At 44.6% G+C, this 25,952-nt stretch overlaps 1 protein-coding gene across 1 annotated transcript in view; it reads left to right on the top strand.

Moving 5' to 3' along the window:
* LOC110498757 (formin-like protein 1) overlaps positions 1–25,952 on the top strand; it is a 68,123-nt gene that overhangs the window by 22,044 nt on the left and 20,127 nt on the right. The window contains exons 2-14 of the mRNA XM_036955901.2: positions 219–302; positions 1,368–1,451; positions 1,663–1,736; positions 14,147–14,230; positions 17,857–17,982; positions 20,252–20,360; positions 20,681–20,757; positions 21,195–21,288; positions 22,962–23,036; positions 23,245–23,355; positions 24,970–25,119; positions 25,288–25,389; positions 25,512–25,764. Of these exons, the coding sequence (XP_036811796.2) occupies positions 219–302; positions 1,368–1,451; positions 1,663–1,736; positions 14,147–14,230; positions 17,857–17,982; positions 20,252–20,360; positions 20,681–20,757; positions 21,195–21,288; positions 22,962–23,036; positions 23,245–23,355; positions 24,970–25,119; positions 25,288–25,389; positions 25,512–25,764 (1,423 nt within the window). The remainder of the gene's footprint in view (positions 1–218; positions 303–1,367; positions 1,452–1,662; positions 1,737–14,146; positions 14,231–17,856; positions 17,983–20,251; positions 20,361–20,680; positions 20,758–21,194; positions 21,289–22,961; positions 23,037–23,244; positions 23,356–24,969; positions 25,120–25,287; positions 25,390–25,511; positions 25,765–25,952) is intronic.

Here is a 25,952-nt window from a genome sequence, read left to right as displayed (position 1 = left end):
CTAAAGTTTGCACATCAAGTCAACTCATTGCAACATAACATAATTTGCCAACATAGCTTATCAAACTCCAGTCAAAATCATGACGGCCTAATGTTCTCATCAGCACCACATGGAATCGAACTGTTTTCAGACATATTGATAATGTTTCTCTATTTGTACATCTCTTCCATCTCGCTCTCGCTCTCTCTCTCTCTCTCTCTCTCTCTCTCTGTGATTAGAACTCCATGAATCTGCCTCCAGACAAGGTGAAGATCCTGTGTCAGTATGACAACGAGAAGAAGTGGGAACTGGTCTGTGATCAGGTGGGACTCCAACTCCTCTGCACAAAACAACAGTCTACTGTACCGTTAACGTTTCAATAACACCTAGTGGATAACGTTACAGTAACAGGATGTAATCATAGTTCTTAGGGGAACTTCAGGCAACATGATAACCATGTGAAACTTCTTTAGAGAATTCTACGTTGTGATGAATCAAGCCCTGGTGATATGCACTGCATCCTTTAAGCTTGGCGGAACTTCGTATAGAGGCGTTGAGGTGTCAATTTTGTTGTTGTTGTGGTGTCCTGGTTTCTAGGAAAGCACCCCATTGACACACCATTGCAGTGAGAGTGGTTGTTCATACACACACTTGCGCACGCAAGAAACAACCACCCGCCACCACACATGTGCACACACGCACACACTTTGCATCCTGCTGGGAACCTCATCAAAATTGTACGTTGCTGTGGCAACATTGACGAGGCAGATAACTTCCTGTGGCTCAGGGGGGAGTGACACACAGGACACCTGTCACTGTCACTGTCGCACAGACCTGCAGTGATTCAATGTTGTCCCTTCCATTATCTAGCACAGCTAAAGCCATTGTTAACAAAGGCTGTCTATCTCTACTCTGACCTGGCATTGAATGATAAATTGATATTCTGACATGCAAAGCTCTGCCTCACCAACAGATATATAATTGGTTATACTTGTATAAATAAGCAGCGTAATCACCCCAATTGACTCATACACCTTCCCCCCCTCCCTCCTCCTCTCCCCTGTATCTCCTCTCCCCTGTAGCTATCGTTGCTGTAAATGAGAATGTGTTCTCAGTCAACTTACCTGGTAAAATAAGGGTTAAAATAAAAATCATCAAGGCCGTGAAGTCCCTGCTGTGTTCTGCCCTCTGGTCCCCTTCTCCCACAGTGCACCCATGTAATCAACATAATTAGATACGCTCTAACATCTCTCTCTGTCTCTCTGTCTCTCTGTCTCTCTGTTTCTCTGTCTCTCTGTCTCTCTGTCTCTCTGTCTCTCTGTCTGTCTGTCTGTCTGTCTGTCTGTCTGTCTGTCTGTCTGTCTGTCTGTCCGTCCTCCTTCCTACAGGAACGATTCCAAGTGAAGAATCCTCCCTCTGCTTACTTGCTGAAGCTCAAAAGTTATCTTGACCAGGGAGGGGTCAGTCGCAAGGTACTGTACCAATACAGTCCTGTAAGATACTTTCAGATACTTTCAAAAACATAATTTCTTGAAGTAATCACTTATATAACAGAATTTGCAAAAGCTATGTTTAAAAAAACACTGGTTTGGTCCATAGCTAAGTTACCACTTGTTTTGTTTGCTATACACCATCAAACATTTCTCCACAACGATAATGACCTTGTTATGCGTGTTATGACAGTTCAAGAGGCGTGTCCAGGAGTCCACACAGGTCTTAAGAGAGCTGGAGATTTCCCTGAGGACCAATCATATCGGGTGAGACCCGCCCCTTACCCAACTTTTCTGCTTTCATCAGCACTCCATCTATTGATCCTTACACAAGCTACATTTATTTGATTTATTTATACAGGTAGGTCAATTAAATGGCACTTCCGCCACTTTTCAACCTCATATTCATTATCTCTAGCACCATACCATTGTCTACATTCTATGATCTGTGTTTGAAAAGATAACACGAAAGGTCCTAAAAAAAATGCATAATTTAGAATTAAAAGCAAGAAAAAACATTTTTCAAAACCTGCAACAAAATTCTTGCCAAAGGGAGGATATTTTCTTGTTCCCCACATGTCATCGGGTAGAACTTTTTAACATAATTTTTTTTCTTCTACAAAACATAGAAATGCACAGTTTTCACACTGGTATTGTGCTGTAGATAATGAAAATGAGGTTGAAAAGGGATGGAATTGCCCTTTAAGAACAAATTCTTATTTACAATAACTTGACAGGGTGCAGCAAGTATAACACACAAATAGGTTAAAAAATATAATACAAAAAACAATAAAAAATACACAGGCAGTAAAACCGTCACTAAAGCGTTCAGTAATAGACAGCATAAATAACTTATGATGATAAAACAGCTATGAACTCGACCAACAAAATACTAATACTGTAAAATGGCTTTTAAAAAAAAATATATATATATATATATATATATATATATATATATATACATATATACATATATATATTTAACATTTATTTTGACAGGGTCTCTTTTACAGATAAATCCAATCAAACACTATACAGAATTACTAAACATTAAGAAAAAATTACTTTAATCATCATAGAGGTCTCTGATCATTACACTGAACTGACATAGGGGGACCAGAACATATATTTTCAGAAAGCTCTGTAAGTTGTTCCGCAAAAAATAACCAAAAAACATCTTTCCCCAACTCTGTGGAGACCCTAGGGTTCCTCCAGTGTTATCCAAGCCTAATACCGGGTTTGGTCATTTGTAAGACTAAATTGAATTAATGATGATAGGAAGTTTGCATGAGTGCTTTGTTAGATAAACACAAGAAAATGCTGCTCTCTCTTTACATACAAAGAGGCCCAACCCACTTTTTGATTCACAATGATGAATGTCATGACAATGGGCCTCAGGATCTCGTCACGGTATCTCTGTGCATTCAAATTGCCATTGATAAAATGCAATTGTGGTCATTAGCTTATGCCTGCCCATACCATAACCCCACCATCACCATGGGGCTCTCTGTTCACAACATTGACATCAGCAAACTGCTTGCTCACACGACGCCATACACATGGTCTGCGGTTGTGAGGCCAGTTGGATGCACTGACAAATTCTCTAAAACGACGTTGGAGATGGCTTATGGTAGAGAAATTAACATTCAATTCTCTGGCAACAGCTCTGGTGGACATTCCTGCATTCACCATGCCAATTGCACGCTCCCTCCAAACTTGAGCCATCTATGACAAAACTGCACATTTTAGAGTGGCCTTTTATTGTCCCCAGTACAAGGTGCACCCATGTAATGATCATGTTGTTTCATCAGCTTTTTGATATGCCACACCTGTCAGGTAGATAGATTATTTTGGCAAAGAGGAAATGCTCACTAACAGGGACGTAAACAAATTTGTGCATAACATTTGAGCTAAAAAATGTTTTGTGAAAATCTCATCGCATGAAACATGGGACCAACACTTTAAACGTTGCTTTTATATTTTTGTTGAGTGTATGTACAACATACAACATTACAAAACATATTAAGAAAAACAGACACATTTATCAACATATTGGTCTCTGATCATTTCACTGAACTGACATAGGGGGACCAGAACATCTAATTTCAGAGATCTCGGTGAGTTGTTCCACATGAAGGGCTCAAAAAAACTCAAATCAGCTTCACCCAACCCACTTTTTGATACAAAACACAATGATGAGTTCTATAACCATCACCAGTAATAAACCTAAGTGCACAATGGAAAACAGCATCTAGGTGTTTAATTGTAGATTCTGCTGCATGCACATAGATAATATCCCCATAATCTAAAATCGACATAAGTGGCCTGGACAATTTCCTTCCTATTAACAAAAGTCAGACATGCTTTGTTTCTGTAAAATAAGCAAACTTTGAACTTGAACTTGTTTTTTAAATAACAGTTTGTCATCAAGACAGATACCAACATATTTGTAGGAAGGAACTCACGCAATTTCTGTACCGTTCAAACTAGTCATTACAAATTCATGCAAATCTAGGTTTATGGGACCTAGAAAAAAAACATGCATTTTGTTTGGTTTGCATTTAGCACTACTTTTAGATCCAACAGTGACCTCTGCAATGCTTGAAAATCAGGCTGTATGTGGAAAGAACAATCAACTGACAGGCCAGGACCAGTATGACCACCAAGCTGAGATAAAATGCTCATTAAAGCATCATTAAAGCAAATCTGAACCTTTTCAGTAATGATGCAGCGGTCTAAAACTGGATGCTTAGGCAGGGAAATAGAGGAAAGGGAATTGCCCTGCTTCAGCGAATTATTGTTTTTCCAGAATTTAGAGGGATCGCTAACAGAGTCTGTCATATTGCTAAAGGAAGTAGTTTGATGTGGCCTGTTTATCGGAGGCAGTGCACTCATTTCTTAATTCCCTAAATAGCTGCTAATCAGCTAACAAGCCAGTGTGTCTAGCCTTGACCCAGGCTTGATTTCATATCAAGAGGATTGAGAGTACGGTCGTGGCCAAAAGTTTTGAGAATGACACAAATGTTAATTTTCAAAGTCTGCTGCCTCAGAATGTATGATGGCAATTTGCATATACTCCAGAATGTTATGAAGAGTGATCAGATGAATTGCAATTAATTGCAAAGTCCCTCTTTGCCATGCACATGAACTGAATCCCCCAAAAACATTTCCACTGCATTTCAGCCCTGCCACAAAAGGACCAGCTGACATCATGTCAGTAATTCTCTCGTTAACACAGGTGTGAGTGTTGATGAGGACATGGCTGGAGATCACTCTGTCATGCTGATTGAGTTCGAATAACAGACTGGAAGATTCAAAAGGAAGGTTGTGCTTGGAATCATTGTTCTTCCTCTGTCATCTATGGTTATCTGCAAGGAAACACGTCATTGCTTTGCCCAAAAAGGGCTTCACAGGCAAGGATATTGTTGCCAGTAATCAAATCAAATCAAATCAAATTTATTTATATAGCCCTTCGTACATCAGCTGATATCTCAAAGTGCTGTGCAGAAACCCATTCTAAAACACCAAACAGCAAGCAATGCAGGTGTAGAAGCACGGTGGCTAGGAAAAACTCCCTAGAAAGGCTAAAACCTAGGAAGAAACCTAGAGAGGAACCAGGCTATGTGGGGTGGCCAGTCCTCTTCTGGCTGTGCCGGGTGGAGATTATAACAGAACATGGCCAAGATGTTCAAATGTTCATAAATGACCAGCATGGTCAAATAATAATAATCACAGGCAGAACAGTTGAAACTGGAGCAGCAGCACGGCCAGGTGGACTGGGGACAGCAAGGAGTCATCATGTCAGGTAGTCCTGAGGCATGGTCCTTGGGCTCAGGTCCTCCGAGAGAGAGAAAGAAAGAGAGAGAGAATTAGAGAGAGCATACTTAAATGCACACAGGACACCGGATAGGACAGGAGAAGTACTCCAGATATAACAAACTGACGCAGCCCCCCGACACATAAACTACTGCAGCATAAATACTGGAGGCTGAGACAGGAGGGGTAAGATTGCGCCTAAATCAACCATTTATCGGATCATCAAGAACTTCAAGGTGAGCGGTTCAGTTGTTGTGAAGAAGGCTTCAGGGCGCCCAAGAAAGTCCAGCAAGCGCCAGGACCGTCTCCTAAAGTTGATTCAGCTGCGGGATCAGGAAACCACCAGTACAGAGCTTGCTCAGGAATGGCAGCAGGCAGGTGTGAGTGCATCTGCATGCATAGTGAGGTGAAGACTTTTGGAGGATGACCTGGTGTCAAGAAGGGCAGCAAAGAAGCCACTTCTCTCCAGGAAAAACATCAGGGACAGACTGATATTCTGCAAAGGGTACAGGGATTGGACTGCTGAGGACTGGGGTAAAGTCATTTTCTCTGATGAATCCCCTTTCCGATTGTTTGGGGCATCCGGAAAAACCTTGTCTGGAGAAGACAAGGTGAGCGCTACCATCAGTCCTGTGTCACACAAACAGTAAAGCATCCTGAGACCTTTTATATGTGGGGTTGCTTCTCAGCCAAGGGAGTGGGTTCACTCACAATTTTGTCAAAGAACACAGCCATGAATAAATAATGGTACCAACACATCCTCCGAGAGCAACATCTCCCAACCATCCAGGAACAGTTTGGTGATGAACAATGCCTTTTCCAACATGATGGAGCACCTTGTCATGAGTAAAAAGTGATAACTCATTGGCTCGGGGAACAAAAAAATCAATATTTTGGGTCTATGGCCAGGAAACTCCCCAGACCTTAATCCCATTGAGAACTTGTAACTCCCCAGACCTTAATCCCATTGAGAACTTGTGGTCAATCCTCAAAAGGCAGGTGAACAAACAAAACCCCAGAAAATCTGACAAACTCGAAGCATTGATTATGCAATAATGGGCTGCCATCAGTCAGGATGTGGCCCAGAAGTTAATTGACAGCATGCCAGGGCGGATTGCAGAGGTCTTGAAAAAGAAGGGTCACCACTGCAAATATTGACTCTTTGCATCAACTTCATGTAATTGTCAATAAAAGCCTTTGACACTTATGCAATGCTTGTAATTATACTTCAGTATTCCATAGTAACATCTGACAAAAATATCTAAAGACACTGAAGCAGCAAACTTTGTGGAAATTAATATTTGTGTCATTCTCAAAACTTTTGGCCACGACTGTACATGAAAGCAGTTAAGATACTCTTTGAAGAGGTAGGGCTTCAGGTGCTTTTGGAAGATTGACAGGAACTCTGATGTCCTAGCTTCAGTGAGACGCTGGTTCCACCATTGGGGTGCTAAGACTGAGATGAGCTTTGACTGGGCTGCCCTTCCGTATGGGTGGTATGGCCAAGATACCAGAGGTGGCATAACGGAGTGCTCAGGTTGTGGTGTAGGGTTTGAGCATAGCCTGAAGGTAGCGAGGGGCAGTTACTTTTGCTGCTCCGTAGGCAAGTACCAGGTTTTTGTAGTGGATGCAAGCTTCGACTGGAAGCCAGTGGAGTGTGTGGAGGAGCGGGGTGAAATGGGAGAACTTATGAAGGTTGAAGGGGTTTGATGGCACAAGCAGGTAGCCCAGCCAACAGAAAGTTGCAGTAGTCCAGACGGGAGATGACAAGTGACTGGATTAGGTCCTGCACCTCTTCCTGTGTGAGGTAGGGTTGTACTCTACGGATGTTCTACTCTACGGAGTGAGTCACTACTTTGATGTTTGCAGAAAACAACAGGGTGTTGTCCAGGGTCACTCCAATGTTCCTTGCACTCTGGGAGGGTGACTCTGGAGTTGTCAACCGGGATGGAGATTTCTTTGAGCGGTCAGGCCTTCCCCGGGAGGAAGAGCCGCTCCGTCTTGTTGAGCTTGAGGTGGTGGGCCGACATCCATATCACCACCTCGGTGTCAGAAGGGGGTAAGGAGAAAAGTAGTCAAGTGCCATCCGCATAGCAATGATAGGGGAGACCATGTGAAGATATGACGCAGCCGAGTGACTTGGTGTATATAGAGAAGAGGAGAGGGCCTATAACCGAGCCCTGGGGGACACCAGTAGTGAGAGTATGTGGTGCAGACACAGATCCTCTCCATGTCACCTGGTAGGAGTGGCCTTCCGGGTACGATGCAATTCAAGAGTGTGCAGAGCCTGAAACACCCAGCACTGAGAGGGGGAGAGGAGGATCTGTTTCACGGTGTCGAAGGCAAGGGATAAATCTAGGAGGATGAGAACAGAGGAGCGATAGAGTCAGCTTTGGCAGTGTGGAGAGCCTCCATGACACAGAAAAGAGCCATCTCGACTGAGTGACCCATCTTGAAGCCTGAATGGTTAGGGTCAAGTAGATCGTTCGGCGAGAGATAATGAGAGAGTTGATCAGAGACAGCACACTCAAGTGTTTTGGATAGGACATAAAGAAGGGATACAGGTCTATAGTTTGACGTCAGATGAGTCTAGTGTTGGTTTCTTGAGGAGGGGAGCGATTTGAGTCCTTTTGAAGTCAGAGGGGATGCAGCCAATGGTCATGGATGAGTTTATGAGGGTAGTGAGGAATGGGATGGCCTGGAGAAAGGAGGAGGGGATGGGTTTGGTTACTAATTGCTGATTGCCTAGGAGAGACATATTTTGGTTTATGGACACTTTTATAACCAACAGCTCATATATTTTGGAGACAGGGATGCTAGAGCATGATGCCACAAGAGAAGATTTTACATAAAAGGTCACCCTTCCAACCTTTTTAGTCTAAACCCTCTGTGACATTTGAAAACAGCAGGAGTATCTATGGAGACAAAATAGTCTATAGAACTGGATTAGCTAGCCACAATAGGCTTCCTGTTTGGACTCAAAGTTGTAGAGCTATCAGTGGAATGAGGTAAATGTGCACAAGATTACTATTGACAATACCCATATGCTTATGAGCACATGTAGCCAAACGATAGCTTGATATGAAACTATAAATAGTATAGGTGGCACTAACAACAGTGGGTTCCTTTATGGTAGTTAACAGAGCTTTGGTGAGGACTGAAATACTGTACAATTATTGATATTAATTTGCAAACCATAAAATGCTGGATTTAGGGTTCCCACTAGTTAACACATCCACATAGTCAAAATTGTCTATATCGTAGAAGTTCAGGAAAAAACAAACATTTAAGTTAGGAATAAGGTTAGGGTTAGGTTTAAAATCAGATCTTAATAAGATAAATGGTAGAAATAGAGATTTAGCCATAATTATGACATTTTGGCTGCGTTATCTAGCGACAACCTGGATTTAGGCTTGCAGGGTCTAGCATCAGGTTTAGATCCTATTGTGTAGCTACAGTCAGATGTAAGTATTTTTGTTGTTGTCGCGCTTGTGAGCGTCGTGCTTGTGAGATTCTTTCACCGTTCGGTTGAGTGAGATTGTTATTTTACTTGCGGTTACAAAATCTTAGAACAACAATCCAGTTGTAACCTTATTAATACTGTTATGTTTGATTGTTGTAAATGTATGTTGCTTTAAAGTGTCACCGTATGTGTCATGTATTGTCATGTTGTGTCTTGTTTCTGTCCTTTCCCTTCACCCTGTCTCCCTCTGCTGGTCGTTATTAGGTTACCTTTTCTCCCCCTCTTTCCCCCAGCTGTTCCTTGTCTCCTCCTAACTACCTCGTCACCCCTTTTCCCACCTGTTCCCTTTTTCCCTCTGATTAGTCCTCTATATCTCTCTCTGTTTTGTTTCTGTCTTTGTCGGATTCTTGTTAGTGTTATTCATGCCGGAACCAGACTATTGTCATGTTTGCTGCAACCTTGTCCTGTCCTGTCGGAATCTGCCGGTCCATCTGAGCCTACGTTTGTTTTGTTATTAAAGAAGCTCTGTTTACGTTAATTCGCTTTTGGGTCCTCATTCACGCACCTTAACAGAAGAATCCGACCAAGAATGGACCCAGCGACTTCGGATCCTCTCCACTCAGCCGTCGAGATCCAGGGAGCGATGCTAGGCAGACACGAGCAGGAATTGTCTGCTGCTCGACATGCCGTTGAGACCCTGGCCACCCAAGTCTCCAACCTCACAGAACAGGTTCACCATCTCCGCCTCGATCCACCGGCCACTTCCAGGGCTTTCGAATCTCCGGAGCCCAGAATCAATAACCCGCCGTGTTACTCTGGGGAGCCCACTGAATGCCGCTCGTTCCTCACCCAGTGTGATATTGTGTTTTCTCTCCAGCCCAACACTTACTCCAGGAGCACTGCTCGTGTCGCCTACGTCATATCTCTCCTTACTGGACGGGCTCGTGAGTGGGGCACGGCAATCTGGGAGGCAAGGGCTGAGTGTACTAACCAGTATCAGGACTTTAAGGAGGAGATGATACGGGTTTTTGATCGATCTGTTTTTGGGGAGGAGGCTTCCAGGGCCCTATCTTCCCTATGTCAAGGTAATCGATCCATAACAGACTACTCTATTGAGTTTCGCACTCTTGCTGCCTCCAGTGGCTGGAACGAGCCGGCTTTGCTCGCTCGTTTTCTGGAGGGTCTCCGCGCAGAGGTAAAGGATGAGATTCTCTCCCGGGAGGTTCCTTCCAGCGTGGATTCCTTGATTGAACTCGCTATTCGCATTGAGCGACGGGTTGATCTTCGTCACCGAGCTCGTGGAAAGGAGCTCGCGTTCTCCGTTGCCCCCCTCTCCGCATCACTACCATCTTCCTCTGCCGGCTCGGGTGCTGAGCCTATGCAGCTGGGAGGTATCCGCATCTCGACTAAGGAGAGGGAACGGAGAATCACCAACCGCCTCTGTCTCTATTGCGGTTCTGCTGGTCATTTTGTCACTTCATGTCCAGTAAAAGCCAGAGCTCATCAGTAAGCGGAGGGCTACTGGTGAGCGCTACTACTCCTGTCTCTCCTTCAAGATCCTGCACTACCTTGTCGGTCCATCTACGCTGGACCGGTTCGTCAGCTTCCTGCAGTGCCTTAATAGACTCTGGGGCGGAGGGCTGTTTTATGGACGAGACCTGGGCTCGGGAACATGACATTCCTCTCAGACAGTTAAGGGAGTCCACGGCCTTGTTCGCCTTGGATGGTAGTCCTCTCCCCAGGATTCAGCGTGAGACGCTACCTTTAACCCTCACTGTTTCTGGTAATCATAGCGAAACCATTTCTTTTTTAATTTTTCGTTCACCTTTTACACCTGTTGTTTTGGGCCATCCCTGGCTAGTTTGTCATAATCCTTCTATTAATTGGTCTAGTAATTCTATCCTCTCCTGGAACGTCTCTTGTCATGTGAAATGTTTAATGTCTGCTATCCCTCCTGTTTCCTCTGTCTCTTCTTCACAGGAGGAGCCTGGTGATTTGACAGGGGTGCCGGAGGAATATCACGATCTGCGCACGGTGTTCAGTCGGTCCAGGGCCACCTCTCTTCCTCCACACCGGTCGTATGATTGTAGTATTGATCTCCTTCCGGGAACCACTCCCCCCCGGGGTAGACTATACTCTCTGTCGGCTCCCGAACGTAAGGCTCTCAAAGATTATTTGTCTGTAGCTCTTGCCGCCGGTACCATAGTCCCCTCCTCCTCTCCCGCCGGAGCGGGGTTTTTTTTTGTTAAGAAGAAGGACGGGTCCCTGCGCCCCTGCATAGATTATCGAGGGCTGAATGACATAACAGTGAAGAATCGTTATCCGCTTCCTCTTATGTCTTCAGCCTTCGAGATCCTGCAGGGAGCCAGGTTTTTCACTAAGTTGGACCTTCGTAACGCTTACCATCTCGTGCGCATCAGGGAGGGGGACGAGTGGAAGACGGCGTTTAACACTCCGTTAGGGCACTTTGAATACCGGGTTCTTCCTTTCGGCCTCGCTAACGCTCCAGCTGTCTTTCAGGCATTAGTCAATGATGTCCTGAGAGACATGCTGAACATCTTTGTTTTCGTTTACCTTGACGATATCCTGATTTTTTCACCGTCACTCCAGATTCATGTTCAGCACGTTCGACGTGTCCTCCAGCGCCTTTTAGAGAATTGTCTTTTTGTGAAGGCTGAGAAGTGCTCTTTTCATGCCTCCTCCGTCACATTTCTCGGTTCTGTTATTTCCGCTGAAGGCATTAAGATGGATCCCGCTAAGGTCCAAGCTGTCATTGATTGGCCCGTCCCTAAGTCACGCGTCGAGCTGCAGCGCTTTCTCGGCTTCGCGAACTTCTATCGTCGTTTCATCCGTAATTTCGGTCAGGTGGCAGCTCCTCTCACAGCCCTTACTTCTGTCAAGACGTGCTTTAAGTGGTCCGTTTCCGCCCAGGGAGCTTTTGATCTCTTCAAGAATCGTTTTACATCCGCACCTATCCTTGTTACACCTGACGTCTCTAGACAGTTCATTGTCGAGGTTGACGCGTCAGAGGTGGGCGTGGGAGCCATTCTTTCTCAGCGCTCCTTCTCTGACGACAAGGTCCACCCTTGCGCGTATTTTTCTCATCGCCTGTCGCCGTCGGAACGTAACTATGATGTGGGAAACCGCGAACTGCTCGCCATCCGCTTAGCCCTAGGCGAATGGCGACAGTGGTTGGAGGGGGCGACCGTTCCTTTTGTCGTTTGGACTGACCATAGGAACCTTGAGTACATCCGTTCTGCCAAACGACTTAATGCGCGTCAGGCGCGCTGGGCGCTGTTTTTCGCTCGTTTCGAGTTCGTGATTTCTTATCGTCCGGGCTCTAAGAACACCAAGCCTGATGCTTTATCTCGTCTCTTCAGTTCTTCAGTAGCCTCCACTGACCCCGAGGGGATTCTCCCTGAGGGGCGTGTTGTCGGGTTGACTGTCTGGGAAATTGAGAGGCAGGTAAAGCAAGCACTCACTCAAACTCTGTCGCCGCGCGCTTGTCCCAGGAACCTTCTTTTCGTTCCCGTTCCTACTCGTCTGGCCGTTCTTCAGTGGGCTCACTCTGCCAAGTTAGCCGGCCACCCTGGCGTTCGGGGTACGCTTGCTTCCATTCGCCAGCGCTTTTGGTGGCCCACCCGGGAGCATGACACGCGTCGCTTCGTGGCTGCTTGTTCGGTCTGCGCGCAGACTAAGTCCGGTAACTCCCCTCCTGCCGGCCGTCTCAGGCCGCTTCCCATTCCCTCTCGACCGTGGTCTCACATCGCCTTAGATTTTGTCACCGGACTGCCTTCGTCAGCGGGGAAGACTGTTATTCTTACGGTTGTCGACAGGTTCTCTAAGGCGGCTCATTTTATTCCCCTTGCTAAACTTCCTTCTGCTAAAGAGACGGCACAAATCATCATCGAGAATGTTTTCAGAATTCATGGCCTTCCGTCAGACGTCGTTTCGGACAGAGGTCCGCAATTCACGTCTCAATTTTGGAGGGAGTTTTGCCGTTTGATTGGGGCTTCCGTCAGTCTCTCTTCCGGCTTTCACCCCCAGTCTAACGGTCAAGCAGAACGGGCCAATCAGACTATTGGTCGCATCTTACGCAGTCTTTCTTTTCGCAACCCTGCGTCTTGGTCAGAACAGCTCCCCTGGGCAGAATACGCCCACAACTCGCTTCCTTCGTCTGCGACCGGGCTATCTCCTTTTCAGAGTAGCCTCGGGTACCAGCCTCCGCTGTTCTCATCTCAGTTCGCCGAGTCCAGCGTCCCCTCCGCTCAGGCTTTTGTCCAACGTTGCGAGCGCACCTGGAAGAGGGTCAGGTCTGCACTTTGCCGTTATAGGGCGCAGACTGTGAGGGCTGCTAATAAGCGTAGAACTAAGAGTCCTAGATATTGTCGCGGTCAGAGAGTTTGGCTCTCCACTCAGAACCTTCCCCTTAAGACCGCTTCTCGCAAGTTGACCCCGCGGTTCATTGGTCCGTTCCGTATTTCTCGGATCATTAATCCTGTCGCAGTTCGACTTCTTCTTCCGCGATATCTTCGTCGCGTCCACCCGGTCTTCCATCTCCTGTGTCAAGCCCGTTCTTCGCGCCCCCGCTCGTCTCCCCCCCCCTCCCCCATCCTTGTCGAGGGCGCACCCATCTACAGGGTCCGTAGGATTTTGGACATGCGTCCTCGGGGCCGTGGTCATCAGTACCTAGTAGATTGGGAGGGGTACGGTCCTGAGGAGAGGAGTTGGGTTCCCTCTCGGGACGTGCTGGACCGTGCGCTGATCGATGATTTCCTCCGTTGCCGCCAGGTTTCCTCCTCGAGTGCGCCAGGAGGCGCTCGGTGAGTGGGGGGGTACTGTCATGTATTGTCATGTTGTGTCTTGTTTCTGTCCTTTCCCTTCACCCTGTCTCCCTCTGCTGGTCGTTATTAGGTTACCTTTTCTCCCCCTCTTTCCCCCAGCTGTTCCTTGTCTCCTCCTAACTACCTCGTCACCCCTTTTCCCACCTGTTCCCTTTTTCCCTCTGATTAGTCCTCTATATCTCTCTCTGTTTTGTTTCTGTCTTTGTCGGATTCTTGTTAGTGTTATTCATGCCGGAACCAGACTATTGTCATGTTTGCTGCAACCTTGTCCTGTCCTGTCGGAATCTGCCGGTCCATCTGAGCCTACGTTTGTTTTGTTATTAAAGAAGCTCTGTTTACGTTAATTCGCTTTTGGGTCCTCATTCACGCACCTTAACAGTATGTGCAGCTATTGTAACGTCTAGTCGTTGTCCAATCTGAGTATTATTATGTCTGGATGTCTGTAATGTGTGTCTGATTGGGGTTGTAGTTACGTCTGACCGTTGAAAAATCCGATTCTTGTAGGGTGTGCCCGTTGTGTCTTATTATAATATCCTGTTTCCCCTCCTCTCCAGCTGGGCTCAGGAGTTTCTCGGTGAGGAGAACAGAGGTCTGGACGTCCTGGTTGACTACCTGTCCTTCGCCCAATGTGCCGTCACGTAAGTACCAGTCCTTCACATCTACAGTGCCTTCAGAAAGTATTCCTACCCCTTGACTTATTCCACATTTTGTTGTGTTACAGCCTGAATTCAACATGGATTAATCATTGTTTTTTTTCACTCACCTGCACACAATACCCCATAGTGACAAAGTGAAATCATGTTTTTAGATTTTTTGTTGTTGTATTAATTGAAAATAAAATACAGAAATCTCTAACTTACATAGGTATTCACACCCCTGAGTCAATACTTTGTAGAATCAAATTACATTTTCTTTGTCACATGTGCGGAATACAACATGTGTAGTAGACCTTATCGTGAAATGCTTACTTACAAGCCCTTAACCAACAATGCAGATTTGTTTTTAAAGTAAGTAACAAAATATTTGAAAAAAAAAAATATATACTATCAAAATGTCAAATGAAAAAAAGTGACACAAAATAACAATAACGAGGCTATATGCATGGGGTACCGGTACCTAGTTAATGTTCGGGGTTCAGGTTAGTCGAGGTAGTTGAGGTAAAATGTACATGTAGGGATAAAGTGACTGTGCATAGATAATAAACCGAGAGTAAAAGCAGAGTAAAAAAGAGATTCAATGAAAATAGTCCGGTTAGCCATTTGAATAAATGTTTAGCAGTCTTATGGCTTGGGGGTAGAACTTGTTAAGGAGCCTTTTTTAGGACCTTCCTCTGAAACCGCCTGGAGACTGTTGTCCTTCATGCAGGTTCTCCCATTTCAGCCAAGGAACTAGTTCTGTCAGAGTGGTCATTGGGTGCTTTGTCACCCTCAGCAAGGTCCTTATTCTCCGGTTGTTCAGTTTCAATATACAGTGCCTTGCGAAAGTATTCGGCGCCCTTGAACTTTGCGACCTTTTGCCACATTTCAGGCTTCAAACATAAAGATATAAAACTGTATTTTTTTGTGAAGAATCAACAACAAGTGGGACACAATCATGAAGTGGAACGACATTTCAAACTTTTTTTCAAATCAAAAACTGAAAAATTGGGCGTGCAAAATTATTCATCCCCCTTAAGTTAATACTTTGTAGCGCCACCTTTTGCTGCGATTACAGCTGTAAGTCGCTTGGGGTATGTCTCTATCAGTTTTGCACATCGAGAGACTGACATTTTTTCCCATTCCTCCTTGCAAAACAGCTCGAGCTCAGTGAGGTTGGATGGAGAGCATTTGTGAACAGCAGTTTTCAGTTCTTTCCACAGATTCTCGATTGGATTCAGGTCTGGACTTTGACTTGGCCATTCTAACACCTGGATATGTTTATTTTTGAACCATTCCATTGTAGATTTTGCTTTATGTTTTGGATCATTGTCTTGTTGGAAGACAAATCTCCGTCCCAGTCTCAGGTCTTTTGCAGACTCCATCAGGTTTTCTTCCAGAATGGTCCTGTATTTGGCTCCATCCATCTTCCCATCAATTTTAACCATCTTCCCTGTCCCTGCTGAAGAAAAGCAGGGCCAAACCATGATGCTGCCACCACCATGTTTGACAGTGGGGATGGTGTGTTCAGCTGTGTTGCTTTTACGCCAAACATAACGTTTTGCATTGTTGCCAAAAAGTTCAATTTTGGTTTCATCTGACCAGAGCACCTTCTTCCACATGTTTGGTGTGTCTCCCAGGTGGCTTGTGGCAAACTTTAAACGACACTTTTTATGGATATCTTTAAGAAATGGCTTTCTTCTTGCCACTCTTCCATAAAGGCCAGATTTGTGCAATATACGACTGATTGTTGTCCTATGGACAGAGTCTCCCACCTCAGCTGTAGATCTCTGCAGTTCATCCAGAGTGATCATGGGCCTCTTGGCTGCATCTCTGATCAGTCTTCTCCTTGTATGAGCTGAAAGTTTAGAGGGACGGCCCCCTTGGTAGATTTGCAGTGGTCCGATACTCCTTCCATTTCAATATTATCGCTTGCACAGTGCTCCTTGGGATGTTTAAAGCTTGGGAAATATTTTTGTATCCAAATCCGGCTTTAAACTTCTTCACAACAGTATCTCGGACCTGCCTGGTGTGTTCCTTGTTCTTCATGATGCTCTCTGCGCTTTTAACGGACCTCTGAGACTATCACAGTGCAGGTGCATTTATACGGAGACTTGATTACACACAGGTGGATTGTATTTATCATCATTAGTCATTTAGGTCAACATTGGATCATTCAGAGATCCTCACTGAACTTCTGGAGAGAGTTTGCTGCACTGAAAGTAAAGGGGCTGAATAATTTTGCACGCCCAATTTTTCAGTTTTTGATTTGTTAAAAAAGTTTGAAATATCCAATAAATGTCGTTCCACTTCATGATTGTGTCCCACTTGTTGATTCTTCACAAAAAATACAGTTTTATATCTTTATGTTTGAAGCCTGAAATGTGGCAAAAGGTCGCAAAGTTCAAGGGGGCCGAATACTTTCGCAAGGCACTGTACGTACCAACGATGGAGACCACGTTGCTCTTGGAAACTTTCAACACTCTAGAAAATGATTCATTATAAGGGCACAAGGCGAGACCCAGATGCAGACACGGGAGGCAGATGGTTTGAGTCTCTGACATTTATTATATTCCTAAAGGGTAGGCAAGAGAATGGTCGTGGACAGGCAAAAGATCAAAACCAGGTCAGAGTCCAGGAGGTACAAAGTTGCAGGCAGGCTCAAGGTCAAGGCAGGCAGAATGGTCAGGTAGGCGGGTTCAGAGTCCAGACAGGCAAGGGTCACAACCGGCAGGACTAGCAAAAACAGAGTGATGGAAACAGCAGGAGAACGGGAAAAACAAGCTAGTTGACTTGACAAAAAAAAAAGACAAACTGGCAACAGACAAGCAGGGAACACAGGAATAAGTATCCAGGGACTAATGAGGAAAACAGGTGACACCTGGAGGTGGGTGGAGACAATCACAAAGACAGGTGAAACAGATCAGGGCGTGACATTCATACCCTTCCCCAGATATATGCCTCATCATAATCTCTGAGATTTACAGACAGTTCTTTGGACTTCAGGTTATAGTTTCTGCTCTGACATGCACTGTCAACTGTGGGACCTTATACAGACAAGTGTGTTTCTTTCTAAAAACATGTCCAAACAATTGAATTAGCCACAGGTGGACTCCAATGAAATTGTAATGACATGTCAAGGAGGATCAAAGGAAATTGGATGCACCTGAGCTCAATTTGGAGTGCCATAGCAAAGGGGTTTGAATACTTATGTAAATGAGATATTGCTGTATTTTATTTCCAATAAATGTGCAAACATGTCCAAAAAAATAATAACCTTGTCATTATGGGGTATTGTGTGTAGATTGGAGAGACAAAAACATATATTTAATCAATTTTGAATTGAGGCTGTAACACAACAAAATGTGGAATAAGTCAAGGGCTATAAATACTTTCTGAAGGCACTTGTACGTGAATGGGACAATCTGAGAGGAAAATGTTTAGATTTTTAGGCTTCAACATGACATAGGTCTTTATGGTAGTTCTGGGTCTTTCCTTCTTTTTGGGACACTTTAGTAATGAAACATATCTGAGGGCTTTAGATTTAACATAACTTTAATATTCCAAATTGATAATATTGGGTCGACTCTCCCATTCATGTCCAAATTCCTGCTACTTTGGACTCTCAGCTATGACATGGAAAGTTTGGACAATGGGACTTCCACACCAGAAAAATCGGTGGAGGACTTGACGAGGAGTGCCAGTAACTCTCCAACCCATGGCGGTTCTAAAGCTGCTCGTGCCCTTACTGTGAGGTGAGTGTTACCAGGAATTGGTGAGAAGAATGGACATGAGCTTCTGTCTGTTAGATGGGACAGAGGTTGGACTACACTTGTAGTTCTTGCATCCTAGATTAATGGGCATTAATTGTGAGGAAAGAACAATGACTCCCACTCATCCCACACACATTGTGACATACACACACACCATTTCCCCTGCCATCAAACTAGAGTTGAAAAACAAATGGCCTAACAAATGTCAAAATTCTAATAAGGCCTACCAAATGTTGGAAATTATAAGCAGAAACTTAATTTAAATTATAGTATATTAATTAAAGTAAGCTAAATTATTCTGGAATTATTATGGTGGGTTGAATTTTGCAAGTAGCCTACTTTTTGAAGTGATTCTTTTGACAATCGGATAACATCACACAAGACCCATGGTATGCGAAACTGACCCTGCGCAGACCGCAAAAACAATGCTAAACGGGATAAGATGTTTACATGCCACAGTATACCATCTTAGCTCAGCATATCCCAGGCATCTTATCCAGGTTTCTCCTAACCGACATACAAGCTTTTTCGGGTTATTGTAAACGGGATGTGATGTTTATATGTGTCAGCTCAAAAACAGAATACTTGAGTATCCGAATAATAACGCGATATTGGTGTGCAAGTAAACGTGGTCAGTGTAACATTTCTTGCCATGGAACAAAGCTTATTCCATAAGCAAACCTTCCACAATGTTTCTTCTTATGTAACATAAATCCTTTGCACTGTGTTTCGAATTCCTGGAACAGTGTGATCTCAGTTTTTTCAAAATGTCTTAGAACGTTTTTGATTGGTCATAACATTATGAGAACCTTGGGTGCAACTGGTACAGCTGAGACACAGTGAGCACATACTGTAGAGTAACCTGTGGCGTCAAGCCATCCCAATCTGTCCCAAGCTGTCTCCACACACACACACACACACACACCTCTATAATCCTTTTCATCTGGAGGAACCACATTGCTGTCACACTAACAGTTTTGTAGGGTAAATGTTGGATGCAGCATGCCTCCCTCTCAACAATGTAGTCTGTCTAAATGTAAATGTGAGCAATATCTGACTAGGGGCAAACCATCAGACATTCCACCCATCAACAGACATCTTGAAGTCAATTTTGGGGCACTGTCTGTCATTGATACTTCCAAGAGGAGTGTGCGTGAGCGTCGCAAAATAAATTTAGAAATCCATGTTATTCAATTATTGCACCCACACTGCACGCGCCCGCCAACGAGCGTCTGCGACGCCAAGGGCTAAAACAGAACTCATTCCTATTTCTGACGCAGATCGCGCTGCAAGTCCTGCCTCTCCCATCTCCTGATTGGTTTATAGAAGCAGGTACCCACGCGCCATCTCCTCATTGGTTATACCCACGTGGGTGAATGAAAGACGAACTGTTTTGCCTGTAGTCGTGGTAATACAATGAAAGTTGCGATCACCATATAAATTAAATGATGAAAAAGCCTGGAAGGAGGAGAGATGACTAGAAACGATTCGGTTGGCCGTTTTATGTGTGGATTAATTGTCGGAGGTCCTTGTGCATTTCAGGTTAAATAACAACTCAATGTTTATATCCCTGGACAAATTAGCTCGCAACAGCAAGCTAGCTAAATAGGACAAATTAACGTTAGCTATCAGGTGCAAGCTAACTAGCTACATTGCCTTACACGTTTAATGCTTTTCGACCTGTCCCCAAATTAATGTCATTGGTTCAGAGTTTGTTTTCATATTTTAACCTGCAAGTCGTGATCGCGTTTGGTGTGGGGGGGCAAAATACATTTATGCACGATGGCGCATGCGCGCAGCCGGTTTGGGTTCTGTGTAAGAACCATCGCCTCCTCTCTCTCATTTTGGATTGTCTTTGTTTCTCTAATATTTCTCTGTCCCTCTCTCACTTTTGACTAACTCAGATGTCATTTTGAAGGGTCTATTAACATGCACACCACCATTCTGCCTCTCGTTGTGGTGTTGAGAATGTGAATAAAGGCACATTTCTTAGTTCATCCTTAACAAGAATGACTAGCACTGAACATGTAGGCTAGGTTAGTAATTCTTAATCTATGAACAATTTTGAAGTATGTAATCATTCTAAACACAGAGAGTTTACATTGTGTAGCAATTTAAACATACCAAGGGCTTTGAATGAAAATGTGTTACTGCGGCTTTGGTGTTATGTAATAACCCCACATTTGCGCAATGCATAGCGCTATGCATGAGTAATAACATGTTAATAACAGCTACGTTTCTCACCTGGCAGATTCAACTCACTCCACAACAGGAAAGCACTGAGGAAGTCCCGCCTTGTCAGTCAGAAAGACGACGTTCACCTCTGCATCATGTGTCTACGTGCCATCATGAACTACCAGGTACATACCTCCCCATGGAAACCTTATTTAACCTTTATTCAACCTATAATATTTTGCCAAGTAGGCCTATTAACCTCTATGTCTACTGTTAGAACAGAGTGACTCAATAGAGTTAGCTAGGAATAACGTTTATTTTAGCCTCACGGTTTGTGGTTTTTCACACCGTAACTTGATGCCTCCCTCCTGTGCTGGGAGACGATTTCCATTGAAAAAAAGACAGTTGACGAGGCTTTGTGTCAGTAGGAATCAAGTCTACCCTGCATTATATGTCATATGACTGACAATGGTGATGACGGACAACTGTGTGTATGTGTGTTTAGTCTGGGTTTAACCTGGTGATGACCCACCCATGCTGTGTGAACGAGATCACGCTCAGCCTCAACAACAGGAACCCCAGGTGAAGACCTGTATTATTAGTGTGTGTGTGTGGAGTTTGTATTTCTGTCTGTTGTGTAAAATAACATTGTTGTTGAGTGTGTGTGTGTGTGTGGGTGTGGGTGTGGGTGTGTGCGTGCGTGCGTGTGTTTTTAGTTTTACTATCTTTGTGGGGACCAGAAGTGGGGACATTTCGCCAGTCCACAGAAGGAAAAAGGCTATGTTAGGCTTAGCGGTTAGGTTTAGTGTCAGGGTTACAATAGGGTTCGGGTTTAGAGTAAGGAGTTAGGCTTATGGGTTTGGGGTTAAGGTTAGGTTAAGGTTAAGGGCTATGTAAAATAGGATTTTGAATGGGAACCAATTGTTTGGCCCCCACAAGGATAGTAAAACAAACGTGTGTGCGTGCGTATGTGTTTGTGTGTGTATGAGGGTATTATAATGTACACTTCTACCCATCAGGACCAAGGCCCTGGTGCTGGAGCTGCTGGCTGCCGTGTGTCTAGTGAGGGGGGGTCATGACATCATCCTCTCCGCCTTCGACAACTTCAAAGAGGTTCGAGGGTTATCCAAGACGACAGTCTCTTCGCCAACAAGCCCTACACCCCTCTCTCAATATCATATTACATGTCATAGAGGCTCCCAGTTTCCCAAATCTCCCATTGACGTCAGTGCACAATTTTACGCAACGCTTACATTAGTTACATGCAGAGATCTCTCCAAAAATTAGGACGTGGCCATCAGTCGCCTGCGTGCTTTCCTTGACTCACACTAGCAGTGTGAACACGGCTCACTCCAAGTCAAACTCTCAACCCCCATCCAAAGTTTGAAACCCCACCACCCCCTTCACACATCGAACCCCATGGCAGCTGTCGGGGCAGTTGTCCCCTATAAGCAGACACAAAGTAAAGAAGGGGCGGGAGGGGGTGGGAGCACAAACATTCGTAACATTTGTTGGCAACATGACAGTTGAACTTTTCTGTGGACCTTTCATCAGTGTCTGTCAAGGGAGCAACTGTTGCCAACAGAAAAAGACCTCCATGAATAGGGTTACCCAGACATTGTGATGTAGACCTGGGTATTATTAGCAGTGGGCAGATCTTCGTACTTGAGGCCCCACTGCAACCTAGGGATAGTTGCCCCTAAGCACTGATCTGTGGTCAGTATTTTAAGTCCTGATTGGCATAAGTAGGAATGGGGTGAGTGAAGCTGATCCTAGACCAATAGTTATGTGAAACCTCTCCCTAGTGCGGATAATTACATGGACATTGACCAGAGCAGACAACTCTCTATCAAAAGGTCTCACATTCGCTCGTTTCCTATGACGTATGTCTGGTGGCTTGAGGAAGTATCAGAACACATGATATATCAGTGTTGGTTACTTACAGTCCGCATTTTTAAAGACCTATAATATGACACTCAGAGATAGGCATCGGTTAAACAACACACACAAAGTTGTGAAATATTTAAAGAGGGATTGAGTTTTTCTACCCTCTTTCAAATCAGCTCGATAAAAGTCATCAATAATTGCGGTATCCAGAGCTCTCGCCTTCTCATATCCAATCGCACACGTTGTTTAAGCAATACCTTAGAGTAGTATCCTAGCATCTGTTACAGCGTAGAGAGACTGTGTGGGTGAGAGACTAATGGAGGGAGAGAGCGAGAGATGACAGATAGCACATTGTAGAGGAGTGAAGTAGCGGAGGCGGAAGTGCTTGCGGGCCAGGCTGGCTCCTGTTGCCCACAATGGCAGAGCGTGGGCATTGTTGGGGTACAGGCTGGCAGGTTGAAGTGCAGGCCTGCATTATTTAGTGGACATGAGCGGGTAGAGGGGAAGGCGGCGTTAGTCCTTAAAGACATATCACACATGTGATAATGGATATCACACAATAAGAGTTGTCCAACCGATATATTTCAGTTTCAAACACACTACTTACTCCTAGAGTGCAGAGTGTTCTGAACCCACTTCTGTATGTAGGAGTAATGCTGATGTTTTATCTTCCATTATTACAGTCAGTTTACTTCTATTATTGAAGTAATTTGTGATGGCCTAGGGGTGGAGAGAGAGTGGGAGAGAGGAGAGGCATAACAAGTGAAAGATAGACCGCGTGGGGTACAGCTGGCTGTATTTAAGGATACCCCTCCCCCCGTGCATATTTGTAGTGTTGCAGTGCAGAATTATGTGCCCAATCGAAAAACTTTTCGCCTTCCATCTATGTCGTTCGTAAGGTATGTGGAGAGAAGAGCCGCTTTGAGAAGCTCATGGAGTATTTCTGCAATGAAGAAAGCAACATTGACTTTATGGTGAGTCTGGCTCCAAAGTGCGCAATTCGTGTTCATTAGGTGTTCCTTATGTCCATCTCCATCTGTACACAGAAGAGATATTGCTCAGACTTGAGAATCAAGTTTTCGTAGATGTCAACTTGTCTCCATTGATGTAAACCATTGAAATTACGCGAGCATAGTCTTCCCACGGTGTACCATGCCATCTCCTACTGTTTATGTCCACCAGGTGGCGTGCATGCAGTTCATCAACATTGTGGTCCACTCAGTGGAGAACATGAACTGTAGGGTCCATCTGCAGTATGAGTTTACCCACCATGGCCTGGATGACTATCTAGAGGTGAGTGATACAGAATCACAGAGAGGAGTTGCCCCTTAACCACTGACACGTGGTCTGATATTTTCAGAAAATATCCAAATATACCCCCAGTTTCTTTTTTTAATAATATGACTTATAATACCTTATGAGATTACATTAGTACAGCTGTCTTTCCTTAACATTACCAAAAAACCCAAGGACGCATAATTCCAATGAGTATGTTTTTGTTGTCATAGGAGACTTCATTTGAAGGTAAACCAATTATGCATTTGTGGGCACATCATTAAATATAACAATAGTAATGTATCTCTATGTTTGTCTATATATACAGTGCATTCGGAAAGTATTCAGACCCCTTCACTTCTTCCACATTTTGTTACGTTACAGCCTTATTCTAAAATGGATTAAACAAATAACAATCCTCATCAATCTACACACAATACCCCATAACGACAAAGCGGTAACAGGTTTTAAGAAATGTTTGCATATGTATAAAAACATTTTTTTAAATGAAATACCTTATTTACATAAATATTCAGACCATTCAGACCCTATGAGACTCGAAATTGAGCTCAGGTGCATCCTGTTTCCACCTGTGGTAAATTCAATTGATTGGAAATTATTTGGAAAAGCACACACCTGTCTATATAAGGTCCCACAGTTGACAGTGCATGTCAGATCAAAAACCAAGCCATGAGGTTGAAGGAATTGTCCGTAGAGCTCCAAGACAGGATTGTGTCGAGGCACAGGTCTAGGGAAGTGTACCCCAAAATGTCTGCAGCACTGAAGGTCCCCAAGTACACAGTGATCTCCACCATTCTTAAATGGAAGACGTTTGGAACCACCAAGGCTCTTCCTAGAGCTGGCCGCCAGGCTAAACTGAGCATTCGGGGGAGAAGGGCATTGGTCAGGGAGGTAACCAATAACCCAATGGTCACTCTGACAGAGCTCCAGATTTCTTCTGTGAAGATGGGAGAACTTTCCAGAAGGACAACCCTCTCTGCTACACCACCAATCAGGCATTTATGGTAGAGTGGCCAAATGGAAGCCACTCCTCAGTAAGGCACATGACAGCCCACTTGGAGTTTGCCAAAAGGCACCTTATGGACTCAGACCATGAGAAACACGATTATCTGGTATTATTAGCAAAGTACAGAGCGATCCTTAATGAAAACCTGCTCCAGAGTGCTCAGGACCTCAGACTGGGGAAAAGATTCACCTTCCAACAGGACAACAACCCTAAGCACACAGCCAAGACAATGCAGGAGTGGCTTCGGGACAAGTCTCTGAATGTTCTTGAGTGGCCCAGGCAGAGCCTTGATTTCAACCCGATCGTACATCTTTGGAGAGAACTGAAAATAGCTGTGCAGTAACGCTCCCCAAATGGGAGAAACTCCCCAAATACAGGTGTGCCAAGCTTGTAGCGTCATATCCAAGAAGACTCGAGGCTGTAATCGCTGCCAAAGGTGCTTCAACAAAGTGCCAGGTAAAGGGTCTGAATACTTATGCAAATGTGATATTTCCTTTTTTTATTTAATCAAATTGAGAACAAGGCTGTAACGTGACAACGTTTTGAAAAAGTGAAGGAGTCTCAATACTTTCCGAATGCACTGTATGTGTGTATGTCATGCACAGAGGTTAAAGTTCACGGAGAGTGACCGGCTGCTGGTGCAGATCCAGGCCTACCTGGACAACGTGTTTGATGTGGGGGCTCTGCTGGAGGATGCAGAGACCAAGAACGCCCTGTTGGAACACATGGAGGAGCTGCAGGAGCACAATGCACAGGTGACCATACCATAAAAGGACACACATCCTTATTCTGATGTGTTGCACCCGGGTGAACTTGACGCTTTGCTTGTACACACGTTGAAGGTTTAGAGTAAGCAGATGTGCTGTGCGTTTCTACATGTGTCTGTGCGGCTATATAAGTGTATGTACATGTGTGTGTTTTAGATAAGCAGCAGACTGGAAGAGAGCGAGAGGGAGGCGTTGGAGAAAGTGTCTGAGCTGGAGAAGCAACTCATCCAGACCACCAAAGAGGTGGAGCTCCTAAAGGTAGACCTATCATCTAACCACAGTCCATTACATTCACGAAGAAGACTTGCGTTAGATCCCGAGCTAATGCCTAGGCTATAGCTCAGAGGGCTAACACACTGACATTTTTGTCTGTGTAACAGGAGAGTCTGCGTGAGTCCTGTGCCCAGGGGACCATTCTACAACAGCGGGAGATAGAGCGAGAGATAGAACGAGAGAGGGAAAAAGAGCGGGCGAGGGATAGAGATCGTTCGGCCCAGGCCTTAGCGGAGCTGGAGGAGAAAGTTCAGGGGCTTGTGTGCCAGGGGCTAATTCGAATGGAGCGCACGTCCTCGGGACACCTGGACCTCCATGTGGTCCCTGTCATCCCTCCTGTTTCCATCCCTGCAAAAACAGGTGAGCTACAAGCCACACACATGGGCTCAGAAACCATGTCAGAAATCAAGAGTTTCATTGCAAAACGCTAGATATCCATTTTCTGAAATGTTGGAAAAATGTGCTTTTATTGTTTAAAGTAATGATGAAAGAGATTGGTGTGTTTTTTTTTTCACTATCTAGTCATGGCATGGGATTGTTTAATGAAA

This window comes from Oncorhynchus mykiss, chromosome 20 (assembly GCF_057628025.1).
Source record: "Oncorhynchus mykiss isolate SJ-2025 chromosome 20, ASM5762802v1, whole genome shotgun sequence".
Classification (NCBI taxonomy): domain Eukaryota; kingdom Metazoa; phylum Chordata; class Actinopteri; order Salmoniformes; family Salmonidae; genus Oncorhynchus; species Oncorhynchus mykiss.
The sequence above is the reverse complement of the archived record's forward strand: the minus strand, read 5'-3'. Positions and strand labels throughout refer to the sequence as shown.